The 23569-nt window shown below is 39.7% G+C and overlaps 1 protein-coding gene across 7 annotated transcripts; it reads right to left on the reverse strand.

The window, feature by feature from the left end:
- Window positions 1-16401: 16401 nt before the first annotated feature.
- LOC147481039 (nuclear envelope-associated protein 2-like) lies at window positions 16402-21392 on the reverse strand. Of its 7 annotated transcripts, none has more exons than XM_086578034.1 (6): window positions 21150-21386; window positions 20970-21077; window positions 19486-19947; window positions 19265-19366; window positions 18022-18093; window positions 16402-16881 (listed from the first exon to the last, which is right to left on the reverse strand). In XM_086578034.1, exons 1-6 carry the CDS (start codon window positions 21330-21332, stop codon window positions 16714-16716), a joined length of 1095 nt encoding a protein of 364 aa, XP_086434160.1. In that variant the 5' UTR covers window positions 21333-21386; the 3' UTR covers window positions 16402-16713. The 7 variants fall into 7 exon arrangements, with proteins under 7 accessions (XP_086434160.1, XP_086434164.1, XP_086434162.1 ...); XM_086578038.1 differs by having other exon boundaries at window positions 20970-21070; window positions 21150-21289; XM_086578033.1 differs by lacking the exon at window positions 16402-16881 and adding an exon at window positions 17381-17724 and having other exon boundaries at window positions 20970-21073; window positions 21146-21392.
- Window positions 21393-23569: the final 2177 nt, after the last annotated feature.

The following is a 23569-nucleotide window of genomic DNA, read 5'->3' on the forward strand; positions in this document are numbered from 1 at the left end:
CCTGGACCGGGCTACCAAAAGCGACGTTATAGTCCCCTTGGTCCTCGATACGGAAAATGCCGCCCCATCGACTCATGCAAAACTCATAAGTGTAGACATACATATTATCTACCCAATAGCACCATGGGTCTTGTATTTATTGCGGGCATAGCAAGTCCAAGAACAAATGCTAGCAAGAACACGGTAATTTCCATTGGTTCATTATCAATGTTGATGGAGAACACTTGTTCTCCATCCGGTCTTTCAAAGAAAATGCAGTTATCGTAAAAATAAGATGCTAGTGTTGGAGAATAAAGTGCATCGGTCTTACCATAAGCGGCTCCCGATAGCGTATGTGATCGCCTCATGAAACCAAGCACCATAAGTAGTGCTTTGGAACAAATCTTTGAAAGACTGTTCGGTATCAATGTTGGAGATGTCATCTCAAAATTACGCCTGGAATAGCTGCGAATGATCCGGATACTACCCGCGAAAATTTTCTGGTCCACGGAAGTCGGCCCGATCGCGCTCGATAGAAAAAAGTCTTCTGAAGTATTTGAAATTTCCAGTGTTTGAAGCGAATTGGTCGCTTCGGCAGGCTTGAAGCGAAAGTGCACTCGACAAAAATGTGAAAAAATATCTGAGCGAAAGTGCGCGCCTGTAGAAGCCTTGAAAGCGCTTTCGGAGTTCTTGAAACTTCGGAAAATGAGCCGACACATTGGGAATCGTGGGAGTGAAAGGTGAGTGATGGAGTTTAGGTGTAGTGTGAGTTGTGAGTGTAGAATGTATGAAGTTTATATAGGTTTTAAGTTGCTAAAATGGATCGGGGAAGTTGCCAAAAGTATTTCTGGCGGTTCAGGAAATTCTAAAATTTCCAAACCGAAAATGGAAACAACTCATTATCTTGATTCTAATTCAAACCTAGTATCTTTTAGGTTGAATTTATGATAGAATCTACCTATTTAATCTAGATTTCATCCTACCCTTATACTTATTCTGGATATGCCTAAACGGCCATATTTTCACCTTGACTCCGCAATAATAAATTCTAACACGAGGGTTATCTAAAAATCATCTTTGGAATAGATAAAACCACCCCCAAACAATTTGGGAAGGTGGGATCAATATGAGACAACCACGCGATAATAAAAATAACCGCGATTATATTAAAATTTTCATTCGAATTACATTTCACTACAAAATTCAAATTACGGAAATAAACTTACATTAAAATAAATAACAATAATGAAACTACAAATAAACATAAAACATCAAACGATGCTATCCCTAACTACTCGAACTGGTAGCGGAGGGGCACACGGTCCGGAGGCTGCTCTCTGGGCTCTGGTGGGCGGCACCATTATCGATCCTTCGGGACGGCCTTCGTGCCTCGATGGTGTGTCCTTAGAAGGAGAGTCCCCGTGAGGTGGGAATCGTGTAAGCATCTCGCCGAATCGGGCGCCGAGCTTCTAGCTCGCCCTCATCCATTCCCACCCTCGCCCTCTCGGAGATGCGGAGCTCGAAGTTATGATGCATCGTTGCTCGTCGAGTCGGAGGTCTTCGCAGATAGTGTTGGCGAACACATGCCACGATGAATCACAGCCATGCGTTATCGCATCGACCGACACCTCTCAAGGCATCCGCATCAAAACACGTCAAATCCTCCTCATCCTCCGAGGCATTACGATTTCCCCGGCCTCTTGGCATTCTCCTCTCCTCTCCTCTTCTTCTTCTTCTCTATCCTCAGCCAACCTCCAAACCCGTTGGACACACTCCCTATGGATGTGCGGGTTACGGTGTAGGGTGATGTACGTCCTATCAGTCGCCTAAGCTGCTATCAACTTCAACATGATCTTGGTTATCAACATAGGGAGAGGGGCAACAGACTTCCCTACTCCCCTAATCATGCTAAGCAGAAACTCCAAGATCTGAACTTCGTACTTACGCTCTGGAGTATCCATAAGATATGGAGGCGATTCGGGCCGATGTCGTGACCTTCTCCTTCCCGGGGCGTTAGACCAATCCATCGAAAGCTGCGGCCGGTGGTTGGTCCTAGGGGAAGCTTGTCGAACACAATGCGATCTCGCATTGTAGTCCCCTCCAATAAGCGTCTCGTTCATCAATGGCTCTACCCCATTATGTTGGGACTCCTGCGGGGTGACATCAGATAGATTCTAGGCGGGATGCCTAGAATCTCGACCAACAACCTAGTCGTCACTTCCTTCCTCCTCTTCGCCACCACAACAAAATCCTAGTCCCTTCCAACTCTCTCGTATTGTAGAACCGTCGACTAAGTCCCTCGTGGTAATAGGCTTCCCCGTCGAGTACCACAAGCTATTCGGTCTCGACCGATCATTTTAAATCACCGTAGAAGCGGTAGCGAAGTGGTCGCCCGGTAAAAGCTTGCTTCGCAAAATCGGCGTTGTTGAGCCATTGGAAGTTTGGAATGTAGTGGGGGTTTAAATGGGATGTGGTGGTGGGATTTAAATCAACCCGAAGCGGAAAACGGTGGTGGTGGTGGAGTGGTGGTGGCAGCCAAACACCAAAATTTGGAGTTTTCGGTGGTTTTGGTGATGTAAATCGGTGGGGTTGTGGTGGGAAGCTTTTAGAGTCGATTTGGGTTGGGTATTGATTGTGGGCGTGGGGTTAATTTAGGTTTTTTTTTTATTTTTATTTTTTTAGGTTTGTTTGAGCTTTTGAGCGTTAATGGCGGATGGAGAAGAAGATCGCTGTTGGCTGGCTAAGGTAATGGTGGTCGTTTGTCGATGGTGGGCGGGTTGGGCCCAAGCCCAAATCGAAATTTTTGATTTTTTTCGATTTTTCATGAAACTTCAAATCAAAATTTCCGCTTCGTTACCGATCCGATTTTTGTGAATGAGATATGGAAATGATCAGGAGAGAATTTCCAATCTAATGATCCATAAAATACTCTATTCCGACCGTGGATGACATATAAGATAGTGGAAAACGCCTCGAAGTGCGTGCATGACGTACGTTATACGAACAATTGGACTCTAAAATCATGGATTATGTCAACCCGAATCGTTATACAATTAAACAGCCTAAACAACTCTAATGGGACATAAACATTCTAGGACGGAAACACGCCCCACCCCCAAACAAATTTTTTACAACGAAGCTTAGAAAATTTGTCTTTAGCGATGGGTCTTTTTTAAAGTCGATTCGAGACTTCCTATATTACTATGTTTATATATTTAAAATTAAAAAAAAAAATATATATATATATATATATATATATATATATATATATATATATATATTTTTTTTATTTTTAAAAGAAAACAATAAACAAGAAAGACATAATTTACCCCATAGAGAAACATGACTCAAAAATCCGAGAAAACATGCAAGAGTGGAAAACGTGAATTATGTCAAACGTGGACTTAGGATCCGGTACTTACAGCCACACACTCCATAGGGAGGGCCCGGTTACCTTAATGGTGCACTCACCAATATATGGAAATAAAAGGAAATGTACCAAACACAAAAGTTGAGTCATTTATAGTCAGATACTCGAGACTTTATCTAAACGTATGTATGAACATGCAGTTTACCATATATCAACAACCGAAATAGTTGTGGATCATTCCATAAATAAATATCACAGAAAACATATCCAAACACAATCAAGCACCAATATTTCCTATGACGCAACCTAGTGAAATGAAAGCGAAGTCGGATAACCCTATTACGTAACCTAGTGTGCACCTTCTTTTTCATTTTTGAATGAGTGGGTGTTCTAGTAAATAAGTGTGGTAAAGTGAATGGTTGTAGAGAATATGGTGGATATGGATAAGTTGTAGAAAAGACACATGTAAACAATGAGGATGTGGTTTTAGCACAAAACTCATTCATTGTGTGTGTAGGGACTATCTCAAGTCTGAAAATGAAGGTGTCAATGGGTTGTCCTTCGAAGTATTTGTTTACTAGGTGGATTTAAAAAAAATTATGGAGCGAAGAAACAAAAGGATCGAATGCAAACTCGAGATTCCTTTGAAAGGGTGGAAGGAGGGAGTCGAGGTGGTTGTTGTGCAAAGTAGTTCTTGATAGGGTGAATCATCACCGCTTCTAAGAAACTCATCGAATTGATCATCTAGATTGGTCATATCCACGTTACTATGATAGTCCTCTATATCTCTGAGAAAGTCATCTATCTCCTCCTCATCCGTAATATGTGTATCGACTAGTGTAGGGATGGAAATGTTGGAGTCTGATCTTCCAAAGGAAAGAAATTTGGGCATACGATTATCGGGGGCGTGTTGTTGAAATAATCTCGAGGAAAGCTCTCGATCATGCTAACCTCTCCATCCATAGGCGAATCGGGTAATCGTGTCTTTGTTTTAAAACATTGACTTCAACAGACAAGATGGCCAAAAGACATGGACATTGAACCATTACGGCAATTAATGAGCGCATTGGCAGTTGCCAGAAAAGGACGCCCTAAGATGATCGGGACAGAGTCGTTAACGACTTCTGTGTCGAGGATGACAAAATCAGCCGGATAGTAAAAATCCTGAATTTTTACGTAACATTTTCGACGACACCCCTTAGGATACTTAATAGACCGATCAGCTAATTGCAACGTCATTTTAGTGGGTTGCATGTCGTCTAGACCTATTTGTCTATACAAATAAAACGGGAGTAAGGTAACACTAGCCCCCAGGTCTAATAACGCGGTCGTCGTATAAGAATCTCCTAAGGTGCATTGTACACAATGGGACGACCGGGGTCCTTGTACTTAACAATTCCATTATGTTCAGATAAAGTTGGGAATTGTTCTGTTAAAAAGGCGTCTTTTGGTATATTGGTCTTACGCCTAGTAGTACACAATTCCTTAAGAAACTTAGCATGGTGTGGTAGCTTTTTTATAGCTTCGAGGAAGGGAAGGTTTATAGTTAGATTCTTGAAAACATCCCTAATCTCCTCATAATTTGTATCCCTAGTTAACATGGCTAATTTTTGTGGAAACGGTGGTTTCTGTCTATATTTAGCAATGGTATTACCTGGATGTTTAACCGTGGCTTCCTATTTATTAGGTTTTGTTGTAACTGGTACCTCTACAGTGGTAGGCTCTTCAGTTTCTATTTTGGTATCTATTAATATAGCAGGTGTAGGGGCTACTGGTGGGGTAACTATAGGCATAGTTACTTTGTTATCAACCACTCTGCCATAACGGAGACTGGTGATGGCCTTTAGCTCACCTACATTTTCATGTTCCTTACTAGTATTATCGGTTACCTCAAAGGCTGTATTTGTTGTTTTAGGATTAGGTATTTTGTGAGTTGGAAACACACCTTTGGGTTGGGCTTTATTTTGAGCCAACTGTTGGGTTAAATTATTAAAGGATTGTAGAAGCTGTTGGTTAGATTGAGCCATGGTTTGGAAAAGTTTTTGGCTCACTTGTATGAAGGTGTCAAGACGATCCGGTTGTGTGGGTGTAGTAGTCACGGGTGGTGGTGTGTTTGGAACTATTTCACGTGAATTATTTATGGGTAGATTTTGATAGTTATTATTTACCGAGCGATACCTCTATTAGCATTATAAATTATTATAATTACCTTGACTTTGTGCTTGACCTTGTCGAAGTTTAAGCTTGGTTGTTATAATTATTAAAATTACCCGACCACTGTCCTTGTCGTAGTGGGGCTTGGTTAAAGCCGCGGCGTAGGCCTAACATATTGATTATTGTACCCTTGAGGTGTGACGTTTTGGTTATTTCTCCAACCGAAGTTGGGATTTTGTCTCCAAGGGGGTCGTTAGGTTCACTATTAATGGAACAAGCTTGTTCATAGGCAATAGGGACAGTGTGAGTCGGGATGCTCGGGGCTCAACAGAAACTACATGGATTTGAATTTACATTCATGACGGGGATTGGCTTTTGTTGTATGTAAATGGCCTCTACCTTTTTGTGAGGGATTCAATTAGAGTTTTAAGCTCGGGGATCTGATTTAACCTCAAACATCTTGGTAGCCTTAAGCGTTGAAGAAGAACTAGCGGAGCGGGGAGTAATCGTCACTACCCCCAATTATTATTACGCTTTAGTCCGATCTTCCAAAATTTATATGCCTCTGAGGCTCCTTTACTTAAGAAGCTACCCCCATTAATTATGTCTAGGACTTCTTTATGGTGGTGTAGAAGTCCTTTGAAAAAGGCACGAACTAACGTGTCTTACCCTTTCGCTAAATTATGATGTGGACACTCTATAAGGAGATCGGTAAAACGATTCCAAGCCTCTGAAAATGATTCATGAGGATTTTGTCGAAAGAAATCAATCTTGGAAAGCATCTCATCCGTCTTTAGGGGTGGGTAAAAATGTTCCATAAACAGCTGAACAAGTTTAGCCCACGAGTCCACAAAATTAGGCGTTTGGGCAGTTAACCAAGACGCCGCCTTATCGGCTAAGGTGAAAGGGAATACCCTGAGTTTAATTTGTTCCGCACCAACCGTAGGATGGTGGAATGTTGTTAGACTTGTTCAATCCTACGCATGTGCTGATAAGGTTTTTCATGGTCTAATCCATGAAAAACGGGTAACAAATTAAAAATATTTGGGGGGATTCGGAAATCCCCCACTGGGTCTGCTAGAACGATGCAAGATTTGGGGCTATCGCTCAAGGCTTTGTAGAAGTCAGAGAGAGGAGTCTCTTCTTCGTCGGGCATTGTGTCAGGTGATGTGTGTGAAATAGTAGCTAGAGGTGTAGTGGGTGGTATACTAGATAGACTTGTTTGTTGACGTTTTGTGTAATTACGTTACGTGTTTTGTTCGCCAAACCTTAATCTCATACAAGGCTAAAACCAAACTTAGCTAAACACATCAACACTCCAAACAATTTCGATATACTAGTATAAACCTCTAACAGGAGATGCGAGGTGTGGAATAAAGGAATACCTGATTGCATCCTTGCTTCGCTTATGAATAGTGTCTTGTTTACGCGTGTTCAGTGTATATAACAAGTTAGAACACTGAAAAAATTGAAAAACAACGTTCAATCAAAACCGCCGAAATCGAAAAAATTAACAAAGGGGCTGGTGCTTTCGCATAGAAGCGTGTCGCAAGGCCGGGTAATTTTCAAATTACAGTGTTTTTAGGGCGGATCGCGCTCCACATGGGGGCGGGTCGCGCTCTTGTTCCAGGCTATAGGGCGCAGGTGCGCTCTACTAGGGCGCGGTCGCACTCAGTGTAATTTTTCCCGGAATTTTCCAACGTTGAATCGGATAACCACAGTATGAATCAAACACGGGTGGGTGGGTGAAATGGGACTTTAAGAAAAGTACTAACACTACGAAAACAATGCGAAAGCGAAACTAAGATGGCAGCGGCGCCATTTGATAAAACATAAATTTGAATAGCTTACTTACGAAATGAACTTTGAAACTCTAAACGCAAGTAAAACTAAAACTAATCTTATGGGTCTATGTTTATCAAAGATTCTACTCTCAATCCTATGAGATATAGTGGAGTAGAGTGATTCGTTCCACTCCTAGTCCTTCCGCATGTTATTGTTCTCTACGTGTAAGTACTCTTAACTCTAAGTCTTATGAGAGATTTACGAAAAGGCAACTAGACTACGATGCAACTACCCACAAGATGCAACTAGTCGGTTATCAAAATAACTAAGGGAATGCTACGTTGATTCGATGATAAGGAGTTAGAGGGGGATTGATTCCACCTTAACTCGACTTAATCCTATTAACGATGAATCGTCGTAATCCGAATTGAAGCGCCGCAGAACAATTGGTTCTTCCTAATCCCTAATTACACATGGCATTCCTACCAATTCATAACTAGCATGTGAACGATTAAACCCATTCTCATGGTGAACTAATCGTTTCTAGAGTGGAAAGGAAATTACGACGATTCTACGATAGTTGGAATCAAGCTTTCATCAAGGCTTCTCAACCCCTTCTAATGGAGGTTTAGCCGAGAATCATTACGCAATCATTTCCGATTAAAGTTAAACTAAACATGATATAAAGAATTGAAATTTACTAATCTAAATTAAACAATAATTAAAATCTAATTAATAACTAAGAATTGAATAACAAGTAATAAATGAATAAGATCTAACACAAATGTAAATGACAAGAATCGAAATTTAACAACTAGCTATTTTATTAATCAAACTAATTAAGAGTAATGATTCTAATAGTTTAATCTAAAACAAGAATTGGATTTGAAATTAAACTTAATTAAAAACAATTAAATAAAAACTAGATCTAGAAGCTACTTTAATGGCTACTTTTTACTCTAACCTATCTACCATTAACTATCTACCGTTAACTATCTACCATTAACTATCTACCATTAACAAAGAGCTAAGCTTTTGTTTTTATACTTTCAGATCCAAAAATCGTGCATGGGCTTGGAGCCATGTTTTGGGCCAGAGAATCAGGCCCAAAACCCAATTCTTTCAGTCCAAAAAAACCTCTTCAGCTGCAGTTGGCTTCAATAGACTTTTCGTCCACTTCTGCTCCTCTGATTGGATCACGGCTTAGACCATTGGAAAGCTCTTTCCGAGCCGGTCGTTTTGACATAAGGTAGGCCCCATTCCGAGGTTTGAGTCCAAAGATATGGCCTTTGGAAGTTCTGCTGACTTTGTGTGCTGTTTCTGCCCACGTCGACTTTTCAGCTTTTGACCGGGCTTTAGAAAGGCTTTGTCTTCTTGAATCTTGGCCTTTAATCACGGAACTCCTTAGTAACCGACCTTTGCTCATTTATCTCGCTAAAGTGGCACATTTCTGCACATAATGGACTTTGAAGCCTGAAATGCATAAAAACACGTAATCAGTGTTAACTCTTAATTATTACTCACATAATTGGTCTAAAAGTATGTCTGTTACAAGGTTAAAACTACAGTTTTGGGCTCTTATCATACACCTTAGTAGCTTGTTGAGCAACGTCCTTACAATGTTGCGTGTAACCAGTCACCCTGTCACGCTCCGCCCTCGCAACATTGATCTCCGCCTTCGCAGAGTCGAGCTTCACCCTCATCGTATCAAGCTCCAACTTCGCTCCAACCAGATCGTTGTTCATCAGCATCTTTGCCAAACAAGCGTCCTCATGCGCTTTCTTCAGTTCCTCAAGCTCCTGACGATCAAGCGCATACGCTTCCTGGACATTCGTCAACTCTTCTTTCAACTTTGACATAGGCTCCCTATCTGACTCAACGATCTGAGCAATCTCCTTCAGCTTCTGATATCCACTCACAAGCTACACACATAAAAGTACAACAACAGTCGATATTTGTGACACAGATACAGAAGTAATGAACAAGATCTAAATAGCGTCACTTACCAGGCAGTGAGCCACATCTATTCGCCTAAGATTGTCAGCAAGGCCTTTGGAGTCCAGTTCCTTACGGCTGCCATCCAAAGACATGTAATCAATCAGGCAAGACGCAATCTTACTAGACTTGAAGCTGACATCGGTTTGCTTAATAGTTCGCTGCACCCTATGGTCATCCACGTACACCACTTGGCGCTCCAAACCGTCATCAGACATAACAGACTTCCCACTGACCTTACTTGGGACCTTCAACCTAGCCGATGATCTGGGCTCTCGAGGCACTGGTGGTGGACTTTGACTAACCCCAAAGGTTTCCAGATCCATGAGACTTAAGTCAGGTGCAGGCCTCGACCTGGTACTACGAGTGGTCTTACCACCAACTCGTTCACCACCAGACGCGCCCCCAGCACCGGAGATATCCCCAAGAACATGCCTCACAGCCTTGAAAACCTTAGCACCATCCTGCTCAGTCGTATCAGCTTTCCTCTTCAGCGAGCTGGTACGCTCGCGAAGCTTGAAAGTGATATCCTCCAAGTCCAAAGGAGAGCTACTCAACCCCCCCTCCCCCTTCAAGTCGCCTACTAGACCCACCAGCCCCCGAGGCACCAGCACCTCCGGTGGGTCGCTTAGGACCAGCACGGCCTAGGTTCCTGTCCTCCCTTGTCACCAGATCGCTCTTACGCTTCTCCATCGCTGCGTCACTAGAAGAGTCACGAACAGTTTGGCTCCGGGCCCTTTCTTTCTGACTCCTCCTCTTCTCCTTAACCACGCGACCTCCTCGCTCCACAAAGAAGTGCGCGACCCCAGGAAGTTTCTCCCATTTCTGAGCCCGAGTTAACTTCGCAAACTTCTCTATCACCTCCCGATTAGTTCGTTTCTTTATAACAAGCTCTGCAAAAACAGCACAGAACCATGTTAGTTAACATATCAACAATTCAAACATCGAAACAACAGAATAACTCACTCCTACCCACCCGAAAAATTGCAAACCCTAATTTGCAAACTACATCCTTGGGCACAGAAGTTCCCCACTAACAGCAACAACCTCCTCTCCCAAGCCTCATTGCTCACACCATCCAACACGCTAGATTTTCTAGTCACCATTTGCAAGCTAAAGTTAAAAGCACGAGATCGCTTTATCGAGTAATGCTCAATAATGTCAGCGACCTCTATGCGGTATTCACCACTCGCATTCAGCAGATCAAACACCCTAAGTAGCCGCCATGTACTACCCACAAACTGGCAGGGAGCTTTCCAACAGAACGTCAAAAAGTCACAAGTCAGCTTCGAGAATGGTATCCTCATACCAGCCCTCAGCTGCCCCTCGCAGACTATTATCCCATAGTTCGGTGGTGTGTACCTCTCACTGAACACCTTTACGTTCTTGTCCAGTTCGTGTATCTCTAGGTCGTCCCCCTGGATACCGTACACTTCCCTTAGATCAGCGAAAGCTTTCATTGCACGTTTATCTACAGCCCTAGGGGCAACCCACTAGAAGACGACCCCTCATCACGACCTGAAGTACTGGCTACAGCAGCAACAGATTCAGATCGTACTTCCTCCTCCACATCCTCACCTTCAAACTCTACTGATTCCTCCCTCTCCTCCTCCATTTCCCCACAACTCATCGATACTTCTCGAATCTTTTCAGATCGAGTATCGTCCGAATCAGACATTCCCCTTTTTTCTTAGTGATTACAGATCCTAAACAAGACAAGCTAAAGACGACCTAACAACTGAACGAAACAAACAAGAACACAAGAAAAATGAGCAGCAACAATGGCGGAAGCACTAACCTGAAGAGTTCTAGTGTATGCAGTTCTGAAACGAAACAAAAAATGACTTTTGGAATCTCCAAAAGTTGTTTTATACAACCGCCCCTCCAGTTCCCAATGCATCATGATTATAACCTAAGCCCTAGCCTGCACACGTCTACCAAAGACCTGTCTTTTCAAAATTCTGGAAAAAGCAGCGACACGTTTCCTCACCAACTGCCCAGATTCTCTCACGTGCCAATCACGCGCCAACTATCACCCCACATCAGTTCATCATACAACACGAACTGACTTCCATAGCACAGTGGGTATTTCCTTTCACGCCAATTTGTTTCTTCACTCATGCTCAACACGCGACACCGTTTTCTCTCAGCAGGTCGCTTCAATGAACAGCACGCCCTACTGAGAGGGGGCTGTGTGAGGGAGTGCTATCCTCATTCAGGAATATCAAGCACATGTCCAACATAGCAGAAATACAACACCGACCCCTGACCTCGTTCCCCGAATTGCCTTCAGAGCGACCTACATCATCAACTCACACCCACGAGCTATGAGATCGCTCTAGAACGAAGCGACTCGCACATCCTCACACAGAGCGTTCTATCTCATGGCACAACTTATCTTCTAGAAGCAATCATTGCTAAAGCCGTACTTACACATTCCATCACCGCAAATTACGAACCACTATAACCACTCCCCATCATTATAAAATTCTTACCAACACCATTCCAATACTCCTTCTCAATCTGAACCATACATTTGTGTTTGTCAGTACACGTGTTAGATAGATCTCCACGTTCACCAGCTATAAATACCCTCTACATGAACTACGCCAAACCTGATTCTTCTCTCCCCCCAAAATCGAGAGATAGATACGTAGGCAGTTCGCTCAACAACGAACTCGGTCTTTCCCATTTCCAAAATCATTCTCTTCTCCTATCACATTTGTAAGGGATAACTAAAATGCTCCTTTACACCTACAATTCATATATTTATACTGGGTGATAGACTTCACCGAAATAGCAACTACTTAAATAAGATACGGTCTCACACTTATAGAATATGTGAGACCGACTCTACATACTTCAACACCCCCCTTCAAGCTGGAGCATAGATATCGCTCATGCCCAACTTGTTACCAATATAATTCAAAACTGGGCGAATCACTGGTTTGGTGAAGATATCAGCTAACTGATCTCGAGACGCCACATAAGGAGTACTTATCTCCTTTGTTTCAACCTTATGTCTGACATAATGACAATCTACCTCTATGTGCTTAGTTTGCTCATGAAATACTGGATTAGAAGCGATATGAATGGTTGTCTGATTGTCACAATGAAGAGAGATCGATAGTTGTACCTGGAAACCTAACTCATGTAGCAGATTACGAATCCACATTAACTCACCAGTCCCTTGAGCCATAGCTCTATACTTGCCTCTGCACTAGACTTTGACACAACTATTTGCTTTTTACTCTTCCATGTCACCAAATTTCCACAAAGGAAGATACAATACCCAGTGGTGGATCGTCTATCTAAAATTGATCCTGCATAATCAGCATCTGAATATCCAACAACATCAAAATTTCCATTAGAACGATATACCAATCCATGACTAGGAGAACCTTTCAAATACCGCACAATACGAATAACTGCCTGGTAGTGAGGAATCTATGGTGTATGCATATACTGAGATACTACACTGACTGCAAATGAGATATCTGGGCGAGTGATAGTAGCATAAATCAGCTTTCCCACCAGTCTACGGTATCCCTCAATATCGGCATACAACTCTCCAACATCTAATTGGAGTTTTTCGTTCGAATCCATATAAGTCTTTACTGGGCGAGCTCCTAAATTACCTGTCTCACTGAGCAGGTTTAATACATACTTTCTATGTGAGAGATGAATTTCACCAGGGAACCTTGTAAGTTCAATGCCTAAGAAATACTTTAGTTCTCCTAGATCTTTGGTCTGGAACTGTCTTGAGAGATTGACTTTAAGTCGATCAATACCCTGTTTGTCAGACTATGTGACAATAATATCATCAACATACACAACTAAGACAATAATCCCTTGCTGGGTCTTTCGGTAAAACACGGAATGATCATATTCACACCTAGTCATTCCATTAGCCATCAAAACAATGATGAGGATAACAAAAAAGCGAACTGGATAACCCCAAACATGATGAGGATAACAAACAAATGCGGACAGAATAACTCCAAACATGATGAGGATAACAAATAAACGCGGACAGAATAACCCCAAACATGATGAGGATAACCAAAAAAAACGTGGACTGGATCGAATCTGGCCCAATTTGACCTTATTCTCTACCCATGTATTCACAATACCAGATCACAACACCCAACAAACCTATAATCAAACTCCATATAGAAACATAAGACTTTCCATACTAGACATATTCTAATACTCCCCCTCAAGCTGTAATGCCGCAAACTTGCAAATTGTAGCTTGAATGGCAGAAAGAAAAGATAAGAATACAACTCCCCCTTTCGCATAGAACCGTCTTTAGTTTAACAACTCGAACAACTGTTGAGACGTTCTGGAATGTGAAACTATCGGTTTAGGCATTGGCAAACAATAACACTGATTTGATGTGAGCTTCTTGGCTGCTACTACCAATATCACTGTTGAAATCTTGCACAATATAAATTGCAAACAATAACACTGATTTGATGTGAGCTTCTTAGCTGCTACTATCAATATCACTGTTGAAGTCTTGCAAAACATAAATTGCAAACAATAACACTGATTTGATGTGAGCTTCTTGGCTACTACTATCAATATCACTGTTGAAGTCTTGCAAAACATAAATTGCAAACAAACAATAACAGTGATTTAATGTGAGCTTCTTGGCTGCTACTATCAATATCATTGTTAAAGTCTTGCACAATATAAATTACAAACTATAACAGTGATTTGATGTGAGCTTCTTGGCTGCTACTATCAATATCATTGTTAAAGTCTTGCAAAATACTGTTCTGGGTACTCCTGAATACTTAAGAGTGCAGTTTAGGCTTAACTGCTACCTGGAAACATGAGTGCTGAATAGTATAGTTCATGAGGGCGTCAAGACATGATGGAATATGGAGACATGAGTACTCTTCCACATACGTCTCCATATTCTCCTTGCCTTATATACTACTCTAGGTCCTCATATCTCCATAATCTCTCCCTCAAGTTGGAATATACAAGACGGAGTTGGAACACACAAAGGCTTGTCTATTCTGACTTGAACTAAGCACCGAGCACCACTGCAGCATAAAAGGAATAAAAAAAAATGATAAACAATGATGAGGATAACAAAAAACCGCGAACTGGGTAACCCCAAACATGATGAGGATAACAAACAAACGCGGACAGAATAACCCCAAACAGGATGAGGATAACCAACAAACGCGGACAGAATAACCCCAAACATGATGAGGATAACCAAAAAAAATGCAAACTGGATCGAATCTGGCCCAATTTGACCGGCTAGGTGTTCTTCGAGTGAGTTAAATCAGTAACACGAACAGGATAACCCACATAGGAACTGAGTTGATTCTGGCCCAATTTGACCTTCTTCTCTACCCATTTACTCACAATACCAGATCACAACACCCAACAAACCTATAATCAAACTCCATATAGAAACGAGCTGATAATATGTAATTGTCGGCAAGAATAATTCCTCGTGAGATAGAGGTCATGTGCCCCTGTAATACTTCAAACAAACAATTTGATCATGTTCTAGAAACTGAGATAGAAGATAGCATCAATATCAACTGCGTGGAAGCTAGAAACACAAATATCCATAACGGCATACAAACAATACGACCCCTCCAATCCTAGACGAGAGTGTAAACTACCTTCCAAAGGCTTGATACTTCAAAAAATCTCGAAACATGATGTTTGGAGGCTAGAGTGTGTGCACGCCTTGGGCAAGGCATATTGGAGCGCGTGCGCCCTCAGTACTGTTGGTTCGCAAAAAACTTTTTTTTTTCTTACGGCATGGGCGCATGCGCACCTTGGGCAAGGCTGTACTTGAGCGCGTGCACACCCTTTTCTCTGGATGAAAAACAAACTATACTGAAAAACATTATTTATCGAAACTGTCCAATACTAACTTCAGAGACTGCGAGATACAGAGAGGTTGTGTCGCTCTTATCAATACTAAGACAGAGAGATTGCGGAAGCGAAACAATACTAAAAAATCAATACTGCGAAACTTCGGATCTCTCTCCTAGCATTCTTCAAACAAACTTTAAACACCAGCGGAATCTTGAAAACTTACTTCGAACCATAGAGAATAATAAGACAAGAGATTTCAGAACTCATAATACTTAAACATGACGATGAATAGTACCTGTGAACATTGCGATGAATAGTATCTGTGAACAGTGCAGTGAATAGTACCACCGGTGAACAGTGAAAGATGGAAACTTTAATTGAGATATAAGACCTTCTTGTGAGAAAGTTTGAAACTTAACTTGAATACTAAAAAACTGAAAAAGAATTGATTTTTTTTTTCTTCTTCTTGTATACTAATTTTAAGAGATACCTCTCCTAGCATACAGCTAAACTTATATTTGAACCTAATACTCTGATACCATATAAATTATGCTAGGAGATACATATAGTGGTTAGCTGGTTAGATTACAGAGATGGAGTGAAGAAGAAGAAGAAAAGATAGAGGCACAAGAAGAAGATAGGGTTTAGAGTATTTTTACTCTAACCTACAATTCATATATTTATACTGGGTGATAGACTTCACCGAAATAGCAACTACTAATGTATGAGACCGACTCTACATACTTCAACACATACTATTGCAACTATACAACTATACAAGTAGGAAAAACATCGTTTGGTTCGTTTTGAGGGTTATGCACTTCTGTTTTACAAGATGCAAAAGATTGCAGCGATAAATTCAGGCAACACAATTTGCGAAAAAAAAAATAATAAATTCAGGCAGCCATGTCAGATTGAATGCTAAAATGCGCTTTAACAGATGGCCCCATTGACAAATTTTGCATGAAAAATATGGCTGTTAGCCTGTTACTACTTACTAACTAGTTAGATAAAAGTGACCAAAATTTGTGTTCCCCGTACCATAACATAATGTTGGTATCTCTACCATAACATGGTGTATTCTGATGTAGATGTCTAGGAAATGTACTCCTTTTAACTGCTGGCACAGCGGGTGCTTATAATCTGAGCAGGAATTTCCAGACACAAAGCTCCAATGCAGTACTTTGCCTATGCTACCAAGACATTGAAACTCCCCTGAAGTCACAATTTTATGTAGATATATAACTCTATAAGCAGATAGATTTCGCCAGATTTTATTTTATTTCTCAAAACACAGCAGAAGGAAGATACAGCATTTTCTTTCGTATCACATTTGTGCAGTTTACCTGGCCCATGTTACTTAAAAAGAACAATAAGACCTCACTAACTTTAACAACAAAACCGAAGGAACTAAGAAAAACAGGTTCCTGCTAGGGATACATTAAAGAGTACTACAACACTTTTATACAGATTTATGTCCTATTCCAACCTAGTCGCCTTAAACAAGTGTCTATCTCTGATTCCTTTACACAGTATTCTAACTAATGAGAAAGATTGCTACTTCATGAGGCCCTTCACCGCTTGGCAAAGACAACAAGGATCAACATAGACATTGAAACTACCAGCTTGAAGCCAGAGCTTTCCCAAAAATTCTCCTTGCCGATATTTCCACTTTCCTCCTGTTGCTTTGTAGCTAGCTGATCTTTCAGTTCTTTTAGAGCTTTGTCTCTTCTCTCCCCCGTCTGCAGTGAAGAAGAAAAACAAGTTTAGAGCTAGGAAACCATGCTTCAAATGGAAATTTAAGGACATCAAAAGAAAGATGAAAAAGGGTAATCTAGGTTCACATTGTTACAAATGAAGTGTGATCATTCCATGTGTTAAACATCCATGGAAAAATTCATCACCAGATGAGCCCGGTCCCCTATCATTCCAATCCTTTTGTGAAGATGAGGTTGATCATATGAATTTGAAAACAGCAGAGTCTGATATATGGTCATGTAAAGCTGAAAGGGAATAGAACTACCTAACTCAGATTTCAACTGAGATTAGAAAACAGGCAACGGCTGTAGCAATTTATATCAATACATATTCTATTGCGTTGGTAAAGAATAAAGTGTTGGACACTTTTTTCTTTTCTATTGCGATGGTAAAAATTAAAGTGTTTGCCAACTTTTTCTTTTTTGAACAGCGTAGTGAAGTATATCATTAGATCAACAACTCCTACAAGTTAAGAGAAAGGAAAAAGAAATAGAACTATACAGCACAAAAGCCAAAACTCCTCATACATCCCAGTCAAGAATCTCTATACAGAATATCCTCCCCAGAACCCTCTAACCATAAATGCTCAGTGAATGTGTCCAAGGTACTTGAACCACTACTCCAATATTAAAGAAGACCCTTTATAGCAATAACACCCTCTGGAATTCCGATGCCCTACCCTCAAAACGTGTTCCATTACGATCCAACCATATACCCCACACAATCACAAACGGTGCCATGGTCCAAATCCGCTGACATCTAGAGGAAAATGGCGTAGTATGCCAATGATTAAGGAGATTCACCACCCTGGATTTAGCCATGACAACCTGGACTACCATGGAATTAATACCAATGTTGCCAAGAAAAATTACAACACAACAGTACATGGTTAACAGACTCCTCAATTCTAGAACACAACAGGCACCAATTTCAAATCTGTCCCCTAAAATTAATTTTTCTAGGATTATCTGATGTAAAAATCCTCTCCAGTGCCGCACACATCACAAAGGAAGCAACTCTGTCAGGAACCTGTGATTCCAAAATTCTAGGAAAAGCAAAAACGGGATGGGGGTAACATCACTACTACAGAAATGTAGATCCCACTGTCTATGATTCAAACCTACCTTTTTCGAATTAATCCCAAATGGTCTATTGGAACCCCAAATCCAGGGAAGTGAAAGCCCACTAACAATTCTCTGCATAAAAGAAACAGAAATCTAGATACTTCTATAAATCCGAGATATTTATAATAGCTACGTAACATACCTAGCATGGACAATGAGACATAGGACATGTCCATATATGCAATTTAATATATCAAATCGTAACATATCATGAAAGATACATATTTGTTTAATTGCAGTAATGACAATTCTTTTTCTGGAAAGAAACTCACAGTGATATAACAGAGTTTAAAGAATAGGCCAACCAAGATTGAGATGGAAGCTATTTGACCATTACTTCATTACTAGCATGTCATGGTGCATGATGCTGTTAGTTCTTCTAACAAAAAGTAAACATAACTAAATTTGTAAATATGCAAAGGTATAAAGGTAAAATTTTATATTAAATTAGACAAAAAACAAAAAAGTTTTTGTTTTCCGATGATTATTATAGTATTTTAGATTATTCATGGTGCCTTCACAGATATTGCACACAAACAAAGTTTTTGTTTTCCTATTATTGTCTCATAACTTTACCTATTAATACTTGTTAACAAAAAATATAAGCAGTGGCAGTGGGGAAGCATTATATGTATTTCTTCAGTGATGTGTAGTATTCTCACTTTATCTATATTGAATATCTTAAAAGAACATAATAATAGAGTAAATAAATACTTATATTCCATTATTCAAAGTAGTTTACTGAGTTAATTTGGTATCACTTTTTCATCAGTAAGATGAAAACGTGAGGTTTAAGGAGACAATTAAAATGGCACAAATACTTTTTAATAAGTTTAACAAAGCAGGTTTCAAAGGGAAGCTCAAAGGATAGGGGGAGTTACAATAATAAACAAGAAAATTGTACAAATTGAATTGGCAGGGGCACTTTCGGAAAGGGAAGGTTTGAAGCTATTGGCTTTAAAAAAATTGTTTGGGGCAGGTTAGACAAAAGCAGCAGAAGGAATTTATTTTTCAATTTTGTATTCTTGGAAATATGATATGCAAAGTTAAATCTTTTGATCAAAAGTGTGAGCTTTTATGAATTTAACATAAGATTATCTCAAGAACTATGAGCCTTTAGAGATTATTCTACAGAGAAAGCACAATGTCACCACCTTCTCATACGATAACACAGTGTATATATGGAAGGAAGTTTAGAAAATCAGGAAGAGCAATCTAACTCAATATGAGCTTAAGTGCATACCCTTTGCAGCTTCCGAGTCTGTGAGCGAGCTTCTTGAAGGCAGAATTCTAACTTCAGTACCCTCTTTTTCAGCTCCTGATCAGTTCTCCGATGTTTCTCCAACTGTATAAAAACATATATACTATGAATCACAAAATGTTAACAGCATAGTGCAGTTCTGCAGAAATTGAATACTTCAGTTAGCAAGAGTAATCTAGCCGCTACACTTGTCAAGGTTGTACCTGTGATTCTAAATCTTTAGCTTTCAACTTCCAATGTGCGGACATAAATCTAATTTCATCTCTTAGTTTCGCTATTTCTTCATCCTTTGCAGTTAGATGTTTGTTCATCTTCTCAATGTTCTTGGGAGAAACTTCCTCTAAGATTCTTCTTAGATCAGAATCCTTGCTAGCTCCAGCTTTCGCAACTGCTAGCATAATGTCATGCTCAATTCGGAGAACTTCATCTCTCAGTTGATTTTGAGAAACCTCCCTTTCTTGCAGATCCTTCTGCAGATGATCTAATTGCTCCCCTAGCTTATTGACACGATCCTCATGCTCTTTCAGCAAAGTGTTCTTCTCGTCTACTTCCTTAAGCAACGCTAAACACTGGAGCTGAGCTGATTGAGCCGAAGAAGCATTTTCGTCTGCAGCTTCCTGAGTGATGGAAAACTTTGTTCTTACGTCGTCCAACTCTTTAAGGTACTGCATTGCACAGATATGTAGATGTGGAAACTTTAAATCAGGATATGCCAAAAAGGGCATTGACTTATATATTAGCAAGTTTTATACATGATCAAAAGCCATTTTCAAAATAACTGCAATTTGTGTGACAATTAAGCAAACGTAGAACTCATTCAATCGGTATGATAAACATGGTCAACATTTTTTGGGGAAATTTCAGAAGTGGCAAATTATAGTCAGGGGTTCTCTTCCTGACTTTGTCATCCAGTTCCACAATATAATACACATGGGTGGTCACTTATCATCATCCTAAAATTTGGTCCGGTATTCCATTACAACTTTCTGGGGAAAAATCAAAATTCTGGAACAAGGACCGACATTAGTCAGGAAGACACCCCCAAAAGAAGCCTTTTATATATCCGGCCACTGTTAGAATGTCTTAGGTCTTACCAATCCTAATCCTGAACATACTCACTAAAGAAAATAAACACTGTCCGTCACTCTTTGAGTGAAGACACTGAAATTAGGCTTGAGGTGAAATCCAATTGTACAGCAGTAATAAATCTTGTGTCATGGGGTTGAGAGATGCAGATTATTTATTCATGCCACAGCTAAAAGAAAGGAAAAAAGAGGTAAAGTGTCAAATTGAGTACACAAGAAGATGATTGCACATAGAATTCATCACATGAGACGTATATGCCTTTGTAAAAGGCAACTTATATAACCACCAGAAACTGATGCCTTTCAGTAAAATTTTCATAAGATAAATGTAATGGATATCAGCATAATTAACTCGGGAAAGTATCTTGAAAGAGAAAATTTAATGGAAGAAATATTTTTGAAGACTTCCTCTGATTAAATGCATCATGCATGAATGACAAAATAAAGGACTAGAACAAAAAAGAATGAAATAGCAAAAATAAAGGTAGTGGACCAACTCCATGCCAGAATAAACAAAAAGGGCAACAAAACATAATCATTCAAGCAAATTACACAGGATCTACAATAATAAACTTCCAAAGAGAATATTTCATGATCTTTACCTGCTCAGCCTTTGAAGCTGAAGCTAGCAACAACCCATTCCTCTCTTCTAAGCATTCCTGCAAAACTAATATCTCTTCCTCCATATCTCTTGCTCTTGTCTCTGCTACCTACAAAATCATTCACCTTCTTAACAATCACAAAAACAATAGCAGAATAATAAATTGGACTAGTTTACGTGCCTGTCTTGTTAGAGCTTCTCTTGTAAACAAGTGTTCTTGTGAAGCAAGACGACTACGAACATCTTTCAGCTCAGCTGCTAGGGACACTACATTTCTTCGAAAATTCTGTTTCTTCTCACTAAGATCCTTTAACAACGGATCCAATTCTCGTGTAGACGATGAACAACTCCCCGACACCGACATGAATAACTTATTCTAAAAAAAACCAGAAATTGTCAAGTGTCCAACTTGTTTATTTCTAAACTCATATATATATTTATTTATTTATTTGTGTGGTAAACGTTATTCAAGATTTGAAGTATCAGTCATGGTCAGCTTGAATGCATTGAAAGCTTAACTTATCTCTCTATCTGCATGTCTGCAACGGTCCCTACCATGGGTTCAATCAATCAAAATTCAAAATTTTGGCTGGACTATAAATATTCATGTATATTGATTTATATATATATATATATATAAAGACAAAAAGGTGATTTCTTTTTAAGACAAGTATACAATAAAGAGACGTTGTTTGTCTTGTTTTGCAGAAATATTATCATTTCTTAGAAAAATAAAAATACTTACAGTTTCCTTCTTTACAAGAACATATTACTACAGTAGTTGTCCGTCATCGTTTCTACAGACTCAAAACTAAATTTGAAGAATAAGGAGGAGGTGAGAACTCAGGAGGAACAAGCTGTTAAATGAGACCATTTGGTTCGGGATTCTGACATATTCCAGTATTCAACTCATTATTTTATTTCCTTTTTTTGACTTATAAGCGCGGCAATATCCAAAATTCAATTTCAAATATACCCCTTTTGGGACGTGTCACCTTTTTTATACCCAAACTGTCTTATTTGCCACTTGGAAAACGCATGAATATACGTTTGAGTTAGAGGGTTGTTTTGGTTTTTCGGCATTTATTCCTTAAAATGCCCGCCCCGATATCAAATGGCCCGACCCTATTTTGGGCCTTAACCAAATCCTGACCCGATTTTAAATTTGCCACCAACTTTCTTGCTATTGGATTGTTGCACCATGATTATGATTTCTTTACTCTAAGTTACTACATACACCGATACACACCATTTTTTCAAAGGGGACAAAACTAAAAAAGACAAAATTCTTAAATAATTAACCAAAAAATCCATCCTCGTTTCAAAAACACTCTGGACAATAGTTGATTTTTGTCTGAAAAAGACAATAGTATCTTGATATGCACAGGTGTCGGTGTATACCACCTTAGTATGCCACTTTAGATATACACAGACATCAGTGTATAACAAACATCACAAAGAAAATAGTATGCACAGGTGTCAGTTCATACTACCTCTTGGTATGCAAGGTATGCACAGACATCAATACATACCAAACATCACAAAGAAAATAGTATGCACAAGTGTTAGTGCATACCACTTCTTGGTATGCGAGGTATGCACTACAAGTGTTAGTGCATACCACCTCTTGGTATGCGAGGTATGCACAGACGTCAGTGCATACAAACCATCACAAAGGAAATTGTATGCAAAAGTGTTACTGCATACCACTTTTTAGTATGCACTCTGGGTGTAAAACGGTGCAGGTCAGGTCAACCGCAGGTCAAACAATAACGGGGCGGGTTTGGGGGTTGAAGGTTCGGCAGTCTCCGTCGGGGCGGGTCAAAGTCTCAAGGTCCATACCATCACCCAACCTGTTGGGGCAGTTCTTGGGGCAGGGCAGATAACGGGTCGGTTTTCTAAAATGGGTAAACCGTAAACAACATCTTCTCCACCCATCTTTCTCAAAAAAAAAAAAAAAAAAAAAAAAAAAAAGAAAAACACCCATCTATCAAATTGATATACGAAACTCCATTATCCCATGCTACTAGACTTTGTGTATCCGGATCACCCTATAAATCAGATCAATTATAAATTTTCAACAAATATAAATTGAACAAAACTTACCTAATTATAATGCAAAGGTATTAATTGGATTGCCTAATTATAGAGTTTGCATATTTAGAATATAACCGTAATGATAGAAATCATTTTCGTTTAGTAAACAATCTCATTAAATCCACAAAATTTTGTTTCCTTTAGTAGGACATTTAATCCAAACGGGCGAATTGGTGAAGAATTTCTCTGCTTGAAGAGCTGAAACATCACTCGGCGAAACGTGTAGTAACCAAAGTGTCACATGTGCTGATGTGCCTCTCCTCATATAGTTTTCATACACACTTGCATGGTAGCATGGACCAAAATATCACCGATATATCCGATATATATCGGTATTTTGGTACACCGACATCAATATTTCCGACATATATCCACCGAATATAGAACTCTTTTTTTTCCGATATATATCAGAATTTTCGATATAAAACTTTATATCGCCGATATAATCGATATATCCGATATTTACGATATATATCGGTTGACTTTTTGACTATTTTTTAATAT

This window comes from Coptis chinensis, chromosome 8, assembly GCF_015680905.1.
Source record: "Coptis chinensis isolate HL-2020 chromosome 8, ASM1568090v1, whole genome shotgun sequence".
In the NCBI taxonomy this organism is placed as follows: domain Eukaryota; kingdom Viridiplantae; phylum Streptophyta; class Magnoliopsida; order Ranunculales; family Ranunculaceae; genus Coptis; species Coptis chinensis.

What these genes read in the sequence shown, in the direction of transcription:
- LOC147481039 (XM_086578033.1), bottom strand. Translation starts at nt 21,332, where the DNA reads ATGTCGGTGTCGGGGAGTTGTTCATCGTCTACACGAGAATTGGATCCG. An exon ending in CTAAAGATTTAGAATCACAG is followed by an intron (nt 19,367 to 19,485) that starts GTACAACCTTGA and finishes GTTTTTATACAG; the next exon opens with TTGGAGAAACATCGGAGAAC. An exon ending in TTGGGATTAATTCGAAAAAG is followed by an intron (nt 17,725 to 18,021) that starts GTAGGTTTGAAT and finishes ATGGTAGTCCAG; the next exon opens with GTTGTCATGGCTAAATCCAG.